The 13,042-nt window shown below is 40.2% G+C and overlaps 1 protein-coding gene across 3 annotated transcripts in view; it reads right to left on the reverse strand.

The window, feature by feature from the left end:
- stab1 (stabilin 1) overlaps nucleotides 1-13,042 on the reverse strand; it is a 156,122-nt gene that overhangs the window by 94,189 nt on the left and 48,891 nt on the right. For 2 of the 3 annotated variants that reach the window (XM_084929096.1, XM_084929094.1), the window contains exons 30-40: nucleotides 11,429-11,540; nucleotides 10,946-11,023; nucleotides 10,685-10,786; nucleotides 10,459-10,560; nucleotides 9,219-9,353; nucleotides 7,859-7,987; nucleotides 7,672-7,773; nucleotides 7,337-7,450; nucleotides 6,942-7,137; nucleotides 4,213-4,308; nucleotides 4,068-4,113 (exon numbers count right to left, since the gene is read on the reverse strand). In XM_084929096.1, coding sequence (XP_084785222.1) covers nucleotides 4,068-4,113; nucleotides 4,213-4,308; nucleotides 6,942-7,137; nucleotides 7,337-7,450; nucleotides 7,672-7,773; nucleotides 7,859-7,987; nucleotides 9,219-9,353; nucleotides 10,459-10,560; nucleotides 10,685-10,786; nucleotides 10,946-11,023; nucleotides 11,429-11,540 — 1,212 coding nt within the window. The remainder of the gene's footprint in view (nucleotides 1-4,067; nucleotides 4,114-4,212; nucleotides 4,309-6,941; nucleotides 7,138-7,336; nucleotides 7,451-7,671; nucleotides 7,774-7,858; nucleotides 7,988-9,218; nucleotides 9,354-10,458; nucleotides 10,561-10,684; nucleotides 10,787-10,945; nucleotides 11,024-11,428; nucleotides 11,541-13,042) is intronic. The other variant, XM_084929097.1, reaches the window with a different exon arrangement.

Genomic DNA, 13,042 nt, shown 5'->3' on the forward strand with positions numbered 1-13,042 from the left:
ACACTATAGACTCAATCTCACAGACTAGCCCCATCAAACAAACTTACAAAAACCCATCCATCATATAACAAAAGCACATCTCTACAGATTTTTTTAGACACATTTTTAACATTTAGGGCAATCCAATAATGAAGTGTCTGTGTATTTTAATGCTAAAAAAATATCTGCAAGGTGGTCATTATCTTATGCCTGATCTGTGTATGTTCATGTAGCCCTTCGAGCAGAGCCTTTCTGATTTTATCTTGTCCAGTTCTGAAGCATGACATCTTATTATTTTAAAATCAGATATCACCAATGACGGATGCATTCGACTGATAAACCAAGGGCCCGATACGCCCATAGAGATTTATGGTCTGTTTTACTTTACCCAGAGCCTTCATTCAGGGGGTCGCCCCCTCCTGGCCATTAGAAAGAATGCATGTTTAAGGGACTTCTACATGGTGCCTTAAACCAGTGGTCCCAAACCCACGGGCCACTAGTCTGTGAGTCGTTTGGTACCAGGATGCGAGAGTTGAAGCTCAGGTGTATAACTTATGGTTTTCAGGTTTTTTATCAGTTTTTATTGTTATTTTTTTTTAATTGTTTTTATCGTAAACTCTGTTTCCCTGGGTCTTTCTTTACGGATAAATCTTTTTTTTGGTACCGGTACTGGTTTTATTTTGTTGTATTTATCTCCAACACCTTAAAGGCCGGTCCGTGAAAATTTTGTTGGACATAAACCGGTCCGTGGCGCAAAAAACATTTGGGACCGCTGCCTGTATCAAATTACAGATTTAGACCATCCTTTGCCCTCCTGTATCCCCTGCTGCATTTGGCAAACAGGAAGCTCCGGTAAATCTCTGCCTTCATTACAGCCACTTCAGTCAGCAGTGAAATCATCAATACATGTAATTTCATCTTCACTGGCAGCAATGAGAAAACCTCCAGCATTTTTGAAAAAAAAGAGGTGCTGCTTTGGGTCATGAGCAGTTCTTTTCACTGCTTCCATAGCAGAGCTTTTGTGGACTGCAGCCTGGCCTGCCTGTTTTTGTGTCAAGGTCACAGAGTGCCTCAGGTGTATTCCTCATGTGTCCGGCAGCCCGGCCCTCCTCTCACTCCCCCAGAGCCCTGATTGCTGATCAGCCTGCACACCTGCTATCCATCAGCTCATCAACTCTGCAGCATATCAAGCCTGGTTCTTCGTCACTCATCACCAGGTTGTTATTTCAGCCGGTGCTTGATGAAAGTTCTTCACCATCATGAACCCTGTGCATTTGACTCTTGTGTTGATTCTGATAGTCGAACTAATCTGCTACCCATCTCATGCGCCTGCCAGCCAAACCAGACATGATCTCACCCCCTGCCTTCATCTCCACTCAGCACTAGTTCCCCACCCACCAGCTTCCCTCAACCCTCCCCTGCTGTAATCCTCCTCCACCTCCATCCACCTCCACTCCCTGACTGCAAACAATAAACTCCTTCTTATTCCTTCTACCTTCGATTCTCACTGTTGATCCTAAAGTCAGGAATGCACACAGGTATGTGTCGGCGATCTCACCCAGATTAAAAAACAAAAAACAAAAATCACACTGGCAGCAGAAAGTTTCGTCTGTACAGACATGGCGCATATTTTTAGTGACGGAGAACAGAGAGCTGCTTCCAAAATACGCTGTGATACATCTGTCAGGATGTGGGCGCAGAAGGGACCCTAATGCAGGACAAAGTTAAACAAAAATTAAAAACGCATTTACTGGCTGATGCACAGTCCAGAAATAAACAAAGTCTGCAAAATGGGAACCAAAACCACAAAGCAGAAATCTAACTAAACACTGAGATCTTGGAAAACAGGAGCAACATAAGCAGCACAACAGGGAGCATTAGCAAACGATCTGGCAAAGTCAAAGTTAAACACTGGACTATGCAGAATATATACCTTAGGGACTAAATGCGGATCAGAAACAGGAGGGGAAGGAGATGAAAGTAAAAGTAATTGAAAAAACTTGTAAACAGTGGACTAACTAACTTAATAATAGACAGCGAAGCACCAAAGACTCAAATCACAACTAAGCTAAGAACTAGAATAGTAACTGATGCTTAAAATAACTACGGAGTAATAACGAAATCAAAACAGGAACGCAAACTTCAACCAATACTGATCAAAGCTCTAAAACTCAAAAGCTGCAAATAAAAACCCACACAAATATAACAGCATCTGATCGACTCAGTAGTATGTTCTTGAGTAGTATGTTCATGTACTACTTCACTCAGTAGTATGTTCATGAGGGAACATTTCCTGGTTGAAACGTGAGGATTTTCCTGGAAAACTCTCTTTCATGGTTGACAAATAACGGGAAGTGGGGGGGTTGTTTTATTGCCACAGAACGCATAAAACACTGATGTAGCTACCGTGGTGTCACCCACAGGTTTGTGAAGTCCTGTTTTGAAGCTTTGAGATGAGATCTTGGCATTTGGAAACCAGATATTGCAACAAGGGGTTGATCTGACTCTGAAACGACACACTCACTAACTAATTTTGATTTTTTTAGTTTCGATTCTAATTATGCAAACTGCAGAATTCTTACCCTTTCACTCCACTCATTTATTAGCTCAACTCAGGGTCCGTTATGTTTTTCTTTTTACATTCTTCTTTGTTAGATAGCATCATTTGATATTTTTCTGACATCTCTTATCATTTCTATGCTGATGACATTCAGCTGTGTATGTCTTTACAGCCCCAACAGTTGACTTTGAATACACTGTCCACCTTATGTGACTGCTTACCACAGATAAGTAAGAAGACTTATGCATGACTATCGTTCCTCCAGAATCAGTCAGACTCTTGTTTGGTTTTGCTCATCTGCTGAGTCTGTGTTTGTAGTCTTGGTGTAATATTTTATCCTTTGACTCACACGAAAAATGTATTTCACATTTCTATTTCTTTCTTTTAAGGAACAACTCCAAACTTCGATCTAACTCAGCTGAACTGGAGAAAATTTTTCATGCATTTGTGTCATCATGCCGAGATTACTGTATTGCCCTCTTTATCGTCTTAGACAAATCATCTCTTTCACACCTCCAAGAGAAACAAAATGCTGCTGCCAGACTCATAACTCCTTAAAGTGGTAAGTGAGCTCATATTTCTCCGGTTTTGTACTCTTCACACTAGCTCATTTGGTTTTAGAACATCATTAAAAATACTAAATAGGTTGGGCTGACTCTGTGAAAGCTTAGAATGACCAGATTTTACAAAATCAATGTAATTTTTTATTCAACATCATCTGAAACCACTACTTAGCCCATAAATTTGCCTGGAAAGAGTTTTCAGAAGAGGGATCAGAGGGCAGTTTTCCCATAGATTTCTACAGTACTGCAAGTCTTTTGGCAGCCACAGGTATCACCCCCTGGTGCCCATGAAAAACTAATGCTGTTTTCCAGCAATTGCAATTTGGATTCACGTTTTACACCTGGAAGATACGTCTGTCTTTTATTCTGCCCATAGCTATTGCTTTGCAGTCATAAAATGGATGTTGTCCGCCTTCCAGCCTCAGAGACCTCTCCAGACCTCTTAAGGGATGTAGAGTAAAGAGTAAAAAGTGAGTAGCTCTGAAAAACTGCCAAGGTTCAATGCTGATTGGTTAAACTCAGAACAAACCTCATTTTCTTAAAACCAACAACCTAGCAAAGGCAAGATAAAGAAAAGCAGACCACCAGTCTCTTAAACACCAATATCAACCAGCAACATTCATTTACCATCATGCCTGGCCCAAGCAGAGAAAAGGCAGCTAATATAATAATAATAATAATAATAATAATAATAATAATAATAATAATAATAATAATAATAATAATAATAATAAGGCTATATGCATCTGCAAATATGCCTATAATGGATATTAACCCCCTTTTGGACCATGTTATCAAAACCTGACTATTAATGAGGTGTGCAGAATTAAAATTTAAGCCTAACTGTACTGGGTAGCACTGAGTTCAAAAAGAATATTATGGTCAGTAAATATAATATTTGTTGTTTTTTTGTGCTTGTGCTGTTACCATCATGAAACACAGCAACTGAGGACACATTGACTTACTTGGCGTTTTCGTCACACACACCTCCACAGGCGTCATCTTTGATCTCTGAGACACATACCACACACACACAGGTTTCAGGTGATGACAGGTCAGAGAAAATATGCGTGGTTAAAATTTAATTGTTCCTTTGTATAGACATCTTACCTAGAGAGCAGGAGGCTCCTTTCCAGCCTTTATAACACACACACCTGCCACTTCCTGTCAGACCATCCTCACACTTCCCGTTGGCACAATTACACTCTGCAACACACACAGTATAACTCATAACTCCCTCCTTGACTTTATTTAGTTAATGAAGTGTTAGTCACAGGTCTGTTAGCTTTATGAGATTATTTTGCTTTGCTAATAACAGATTTATTAGCAAACTTGAAGCTGGTCTTCTCTGTCCTTGCTGCCTGATCAAAGCATCAAACCCCTGCAGCTACTCCTGCAGTATGGATGAGTTTTTCAAGCAAAAATACCATTTGATTTTCAGTTGTGGCAAACCTGTCACCTACTAGCTTTGCCTGGTGAATGTCTTGATGCATGCTCAATCATCCAGTGAAGGAAATCATAAAAAGTTGTTTATGTTCATCAGGACATCACGTTTTCAGTGGGAGAAACTTTTTTCACTTGTGTTTCGGTCACTGAAGCAGTGGAGGTAGTTCGTAAGAGGTTACAGGATGACCCCAACCTCAGCAACAGGACCACTCTCAGCACCAACCAAGTGTGTTTGCTTCATTCCACATATTTCACATACAAAGGTCAGTGCTACAGGCAGAAACATGGGTGTGCCATGGGTTCCCCAGTTTCACTCATTGTGGCTAATTTGTACATGGAAGAAGTGGAAAAGAGGACTTTGCTATCCTACCCTGGAACACCACCAAGTCATTGATTCAGGTATGTGGATGACACCTGGTTTGAAAATCAAATCTCAGGGCGTACCACAATTCACAGATCACAGTATATCGGTGGACCAACACATCAAATTCACTCGGGAAGATATGAAAAATGAGACTGTGAGATTTCCATCAGTAAGTCTATCAGGAGACATTTAAAGTTAATGTGTACTGTAAACCTATGCATATGGATCAGTATTTAAGGTTTGGCTCTCATCATTGATTGGAGCACAAACTTGGTGTCATCGGGATGCAACACAGAGCAAACACCATCTCCACAGACAGCACGGCTGGAAACAGAAGAACATCACATCAAGAAGGCCCTGAGTAAATATGGTTATCTCAGCTGGACATTTATCAAAGCTGGGAAGGCGCTTAAAGAAAGCTCCAACCGATTCAGGAGAGAAGGACAACTGCTGCATAAGCAAAAACCTGTAGTGATCCCTTATGTGTCTGGAGTATCGGAACAGTTGAGATGCTTTTTTTTTTTTTAAACGCCGCGTCTTTGTGGCTTTTAAAGCCCAAAATATGCTGCACCAAAAATCCCCAAGGATCGGGTCCCCCAACACAAACAGAGTAATATAGTGTACACTGTTAAGTGCCAGGAGGATTGCCATAATATATACATCAGGGAAACCAAACAACCTCTGACTGAACGGATGGCACAACACAGAAGAGCTACCTCGTCCGGCCAGGACTCCGCAGTCTATTTACACCTGCAGGCCAGTGGACACTCTTACAGTGACACATCTTGGACAGGGAGGAACGCTGGTTTGAGCGGGGAGTCAAAGAGACCATTTACTTGAAAAGGGAAAGACCATCTCTGAATCGAGGATAGGGTCAAAGGGTACATCTTTCACCATCTTACAATGCTGTGATTGCAGCCATTCCCCAACTCTCTGTGAATGGTACTCATGGCCATTGATCAACTGTTGTTGATCAGTGATCAATAATCAATGGTCATGACAATTTGCATATTAATGATCAAGAAACCGGCCTCACTAGCCCATTGTTTATCAGTGGTGCTAGTTTTGAGGAATGAGTTTTTGCTGTCATTTTTGCTGTTTAAGGGCAGTTGGCAAACAGGTGCCGTACTGCCAATTTCTATATTTTTTAAGTCACATGATTGTAGTCCAAAGTGTTGCATAAACAACGACTTCGCCAAGATTATGTCAGTTAGAAATCACTGTAGTCAGATGTAACAGGACTCAAACCTTGCAAAAAGTTTCACTTTTGTCTCATCACTCCACAGAATATTTTCCCAAGAGTCCTAGGGATCATCAAGATGTTTATTTGGCAACAATCCTTTATGTTCTTTTTGGCCAGCAGTGCGTTTTTCCTTGGAGCTCTCCCCTTGATGCCATTTGTCTAGATTGGCGTGAAGATGAAGGTACTCAGGGCAGAGCTGTTTACTCCTCCACATTGAAAGGAGCCAGTCGAGATGGTTCAGGTATTTAAATAAGATGCCTCCTTGATGGCTACTAGCGGAGGTCTTTGGTGGAGGTCCAACCTGGAGGAGACCCCCGGGGCAGACAGAGGGCATGCTGGAGATGTCTCACAGCTCATGTCAATGTTTGCACAGGAGTGGGTGAGGGAGATCTAAGATGGATGGATCCTTTGTTGTTTTCACAGGGCTGTTAGTATTATAGATTTTTTTTAGCTGTGTAAGACTGCGTCTCAGAAGCTCAGTTTTTGTTATAATCAGAAGCTGGGGACTAGGAATGCCATTAGCACTTGAATGATTTTATAAACAGCCCTAAAATTATGATGTAGAAAATCCAGCAAACATAGTTAAACAGCATTGATTTTGACATGTCGAGTCTTGTTTGTCTCTTCTCCACATCTACAGTCAATACACCTAAATATTTATTTAGCTGTTTTTCCACCGTCACCGGGTAACGCCCCCTTGTGACAAATATAAAATATGGCAGACAGGAAATGCTTCACTCTGTGTATGTGTGTCTGTGTGTGTGCGTGTGTCTGCATGTTGCTCACTGGAGGAGCAGTTAACTCCGTATCTCCCCGGCTCACAGTCCTCACACGCAGTTCCATGGAAACCCTCGTAGCACTGGCACTCGCCATTGCCATGGTTACCATCATGACACTCCCCGTGATTGGAGCACCAGCTGCCGACATCTCCGGGGCATTTGAAGCACTCGTGGCCATAGTAACCGGGGCAACAGGAGTGATCCTGCAGGGCAGACAAATCCATGACATCATCATTATTATTATGATTATGATGATGATGATTATTATTGAATTTAAAAAATGTACACAATGTTTGTGTCAGTGATGACGGGTGTTTCTAGCTGATTATTATGCATTTATCAGGTTTCATCAGACCCTTATGAAAAGAGCCATAATGTTTATGGAAATAAGTTTGAGCAGACCATAGTGGTCCGGAGACATTTGATGACACAGCCCAGCACAGACTTCCTCCTGGATCCGACCCGCTTCCTGTACCTACAGTTGGGTTGCATGTTGGCTGGAAACTGTTTTTTGATCTGCAGCATAAAAATTACACCAACATCAGGAATCATCAACATAAACAGGCAGAGGTGAATAAAAGAGCCTGAAATGCTGAAAAACACTAAACAGAAAAACCCCGATGACTTTAAGAACAGCGACACACGTCATACAATTACAACCCTGCTCCCTTTCAGGTCCCTTTTGTAAAGTCTGAATGCGTTAATTTTGGGGTCATTTTTAAAGCTGTTAAAATTACTTTTGGAAAAGCTTGAGTTTCAGTTATTATGTCCACCAGTTTTCTTACTGGTTTGTGATAGAAAATGCATCGGGGTGGTCCATCACAGTCTGTACATCTTCCCTGGAGACAGAAAGGAGAACAGAGAGGCTGGAGTAACTCTGACAAACAAACATCCATCTATCCCATCCCTTCTCTCTATCCTTACCTCGACCTGCAGGTAGGTCATTTTGCTGCATCTGTTGCGGCGGACCTTGAGGACCTGAGGGAGCGTTATGATGACTCCGTTCTGGGTTACTGTGACGCTCCCGTCAAGAGGAATGTCATTCACAACTGTCTGGAGTTCAAGAGAAGAAGAAACACACCAATTTTTTTTTACAATGACTCTTTTACACAAAACAAAAATAACGATCGTCTTAGCTTAGGGAGTCAGTCGACAGTGGTTCTTTGGTCTGCTTCTGCACTACAGGAAATACTGTTGTTGAGCAGGAGTTCAAAGTCAGTGTAATCCATCATTACACTGACGTTTTACTTGTCAATTAAAAGGTCAGCACATTCTGAAGGAAAACTCCGCCATACTGTCTATTTTATTCTAAATTTGATCGTAATTTAGAAAATGAAAATAATGCTGCACTAAATTTGACTTAAAACTAACACCTGAGACCAAAAACTAATGAGGAAAACACTTACTAACTGAACAGATCAAAAAAGCAGCAGGTACATTTTCCCACAGAACTCAATGCAATTGGACTTGGTTTTGCAACCAAGCGATGCCCTCTGATGCCCTCTCTAGCGAGAATGTCCATTTTTATGGTGAATATGTTCTATTTTCCATTCTATTATATTTCCGTTTTCCAATTTTCACAAATTTCAACATCAGCAGAGTCTTTCTCCCTGTGGTTACGGAGCCACTCATACCCTGCTGCCTTTTCTTCCTATGTCACTGTATGTCTCGTCTTACCTTTTTTAAATCTGCTAGTTTGCCTTCTGGATGTTTAAGTTTTAGCACTCCGTAATTGTGCTCCACATGACAGGAGAAGCCAACAGTGGATGGAAATTACCAGTGAGGTTACATCAATAATGGTAGAAAAATGGGGCTTTATATGGAGCTGGATAAAAAGCTCAACACAACAACCCAGGCAGAAAATTATTTCAGTTTTTATTACGTGACATTATTGTGCAGCTCCTGGCAAATTACAAGGTTACATTACCTTAGTTGTCGTTAAACTAAAGTATAAAATCATTTTATACTTTTACTGAGAACTTCTGGGAAAAACACGACCTAGACTACTTTTGTCTTTACAGTTGGTTTATTGTGTTACTACCACTGCAGTGTCATGCTGCTGTTTCTACAAATTAAGAAGTCTCTTAAAAATGACAGTAGCTCTTATAAATCCTGTTGCCTGGAAGCTGCAGGTATTAAGAAGATCTTACTCAGTATTTCTTCTATGTTGTCAGAAATATCATTATTGTAAATTTTCTTTGAATATAATGATATAATTGTGAGGCTGTATGACCCACCCCTAGTTGCATGGCTGTTAAGCTGGTGTCAGTGCAGTTATTGTTACCTGGTTGTTGTTGTCCAAGTGGAACTGGACCTGGTACTCAGCTCCAAGCAGAGTGCTTTTCAGTGTGCCATCAGGCAAGCGGTCAGGGAAGAGCAGCTCATTAAGAATCACATGGTACTTGAACACATCAGAGTCCTGGACAGATGGAAGACAGAGGATTTATTTATAGCCAAAGACAAGAGTTGCAGTGGATCATCTCACCAGCAGGAAGAGAAAATAGGAGTGGACATGATGGTCAACTACAAAAAAAAATTGTTAATGCGACAAACATTTCACTTTATACACAAATTAGAGTTTTGTTATAAACAGTATCTAAGTATCTAAGATAAGCTCTTAGTAGCCCATCTTTAAAATACTGTAGTTCAAACACAGCAGACCAACATAAAAACATCCTGTGCCAAATTAATACATAGCCTGGTTTATAGACATCAATTCTCTTTCAGATATTTCCTTCCTCTCCTGACAGGGAGATATCTGACACAAAAAGGTGATTCATTATTTTGGTCAGTACAAACAAACCACCTTAGTACCATTTTTTGCTGGGAATGCTCACTTCATTTTGCGTTATATCAAACAGCTCAATTATTATTTGATGTGGATGTTTGTAATGTGTGTCAGTCTGAATTTCACCACTTTATTCGTTTAGGTTGCACAACCCACATGTTGTGATGCCAATAAATGTTTTCACATAGTTCACATACGTAAATAATATTAAAGGTACTTTTTGTAATTTCCCTCTGCAGATTTAGGGTTAATGTTCACCACCAGGAGGTGCTGTTTTACCAGTGGATGCATTGAAATATTTTTGCATGTATGCTGCCATTTAATTTGTAATATTTCTTTTTTCGCCCTTCCTCAGTTTCTCAAGAAGGTTTGCCTTTTTTTGTAAATAAGAAATTAAATGATAGTTATACTGACACACTGTACTAGTTAATGGCTTTTGTGCAACTGGTGTTACACAAATATACAGCCCAGATGTTTTAAACTCAGCTGATATTCTAACACCTAAGTATGATCGTTACATAAATGTTTTTGGACATAAACTAAGAGTGGTTGTTCCTTCACATTTTGTTAATAGATTTAGCTCATTTCTGAATTATTTGAGTTATTTTTAAAAATGGGAAATGTATAAATACTTTAAAGGTTGTATAAAACAACCTTTAAAGTATCCATTTTCTTGACAAGTGTTTGGAGGTTTTGCAGAATAGCAGCTGTCCACTGAATTATATTATTGACCTACCAGGATGGAGGTGTTAGTCCTGCTAAGATGCTGCCTTATAGCCTCATCTGTTGGCAGCAGAAGTGTAAATGACTCAGTAAGATTTGAAGACAGGTTGTACATCTGAGAGAAAACACACAGGAAGTTAATTAAATGTAATAATAAGAAGAAGAAGAAGAAGAAAAAAAGATTAAAAATAAAAAAGGATTACATCTTATCATATGATGCTGAGATCAGACAGACTTACCAGAACATACTCTCTGAAAAGCGTGAAGTTGGAAGAGGAGTTTAGGAAAGCCATAAGTGTGGGAGGCTCAGGTGGGAGGTCTGAGAGAGGCGGAGCCAGAATCTGACAACAGACAGACAGAGAGAAAGGTACTCTGTATGTGTAGATGGAGAGAGAGTAAACTAATATGCTAATAATGTTATTTATTGACATCATTATTTGCTCTGCATGAAAAAATCTGTATTTATTTCTTTTCATTTCACTGTAAAGATTCACGTGTACCTTGTCTATGACGTGGAGATAGCCATTGATCGCAGGTAGGTTGGGGGTGAGGATGGATGCTTTTCCAATTTGGATGACCTGAAACACACACACACACAGCCCAAAAGGTAAGGTACAATAAAATGGATCCAAAACAATAATGATACTGACTGAAAAGTTATTCTTATAGATTTTCCTATTAAAGAATTAAAATGACAGAATGATTTTGATTGAAAGATTGACTGAATTGACTGAATGATTGAAATGATTTTTCTCTCTAATTATGTTAAAGTATACCACATTTGTCTGTAAGCGCCAGTTTAAAGAGGATAAAATGCAAATCATTTCCATAGAAACTAGCTATATCTAACATGAATGTAGTGACATGAATACCCTTGTACACCTGCAGTTTCTACATCAGGCGAACCTTGTGAACACAAAAAATCTGAGTAAACCCACCAGAATGTGTAGTTATGTGGTGAGACACAACTGACCCACTCTTACCCCACTGCTGTTGCTGATCTCCCACTGAGTGGGTAGGTTTAGGGTTGGCAGTCTTTTGCCCACCATGCTGCCCAGATCTTCCACAGAGTAGATCCCCTTCAACACGTGGGCCCTGCAACCAAAGGGAGCAGTAAATAAATAAAAACACGTTTTCTAAAACACACAACACGCTCCTGGATCCTGTCAGCAATGGACATGTGATCCATCAGATCAGCAGTTCCTAATTTAAACAGTACAGAAATGTTTAATTTTCACAGTCTTTCAGATGCACCACCAACATCTTTACTGACACAACTATCAGTGAGGGAAATGCTTATTTGAACTCCTGCTGAATTTGTAAGTTTGCTCAATTACAGAAGACCTGGTAGTTTCATTTTAATTGAGACAGAGAGAGAATCCAGAAATATAGAAGAAAAAAAACACAGAGTACATGAAAGTTATAAGTGGACTCGCATGTCACTGAATGGAATAAGTAATTCATCACCAAGCAAAATATGACTTAGTACTTGGCAGCGAAACCTTTGTTGGCAAGCCAAATGGTAACTTGTAGTTGGTCACCAGGTTTGCACAGACCTCAGGAAGGATTTTGGCCCACCCCTCATTACAGAAACGTTCTAAATCCTTTAGGTTTCTTGGGTGCTGCTTGGCAACTCAAAGCTTCAGCTCCCTCCTGACCAGAAAAACAGCCCCAAAGCATGATGTTACCACTTATGTGCTTAACTGTGGGGATGGTATTCTTTGAGTGACCCTCAGTATTTCTCTTCCTCCAAACACAGCGGGTTGATTTGATTTTGGTTTAATCTGACCACAGCTCTTTGTCTCAAACCTTCTCTGAATCATTTAAAGGTTCATTGACAAACTTAAGACTGACGTGTACGTGTGCCTTTTTGAGCAGGGTGACCTTGTGGGTGCTGCAAGATCTCAGTTATGGCACAGTGAGTAACCATTGCTGTTCTTGGTGTCTGTGGTTGCTACTGCCTTCAGATCATTAACAAGCCCCTCCCACATAGTTTTAGGCTGATCCACCTTATTTCTCAAAGTCATCTTCACCCCATTTGGCAAAATATTACATGGAGCTCCAGACTGAGGGTGATTCCTAATCACATTTCTATTTTTCTTCTATTTTCTATCATATCTGAATAATTTTTCAGTTGTTGTCTTCACACCAAGCTTCTTGCTGATGGCCTTGTAGTCCATTCCAGCCTTGTGCAGGTCTACAATATTGTCTTCCTTTGGCAGATAAGGAGTTAAAATCAGGAATCTCTGTAATTGATTGATTGTAATATTTTTGCCACATGGGCATAGAGCCAATCTGTGGGAGTCAGAATTTTGGCTGGGTTATGGAGGATTACATTTAGTTAGGTCTGCTATAGGTGAAATGCAACACCACTTAATCTGGGCGACTGACCTTTGAATATCAGTTGGACAATGGGGAAGAGGGCGATGGGCTGGGGGTTCATATAATTAATAAATATTATGCTATACATTTAAATACAAAGATCAGAGACCGTAGCGATAGCAAATATCCATGAACACTATACTGATACAATACCCAAATACTTTACATACCGATCTGTAGAACAAGAGATTTAACATTAAACATTCTCTGTGGCT

Source organism: Perissodus microlepis, chromosome 5 (genome assembly GCF_051167445.1).
Source record: "Perissodus microlepis isolate ML-2025 ecotype Zambia chromosome 5, ASM5116744v1, whole genome shotgun sequence".
NCBI classification, from domain to species: Eukaryota; Metazoa; Chordata; class Actinopteri; order Cichliformes; family Cichlidae; genus Perissodus; species Perissodus microlepis.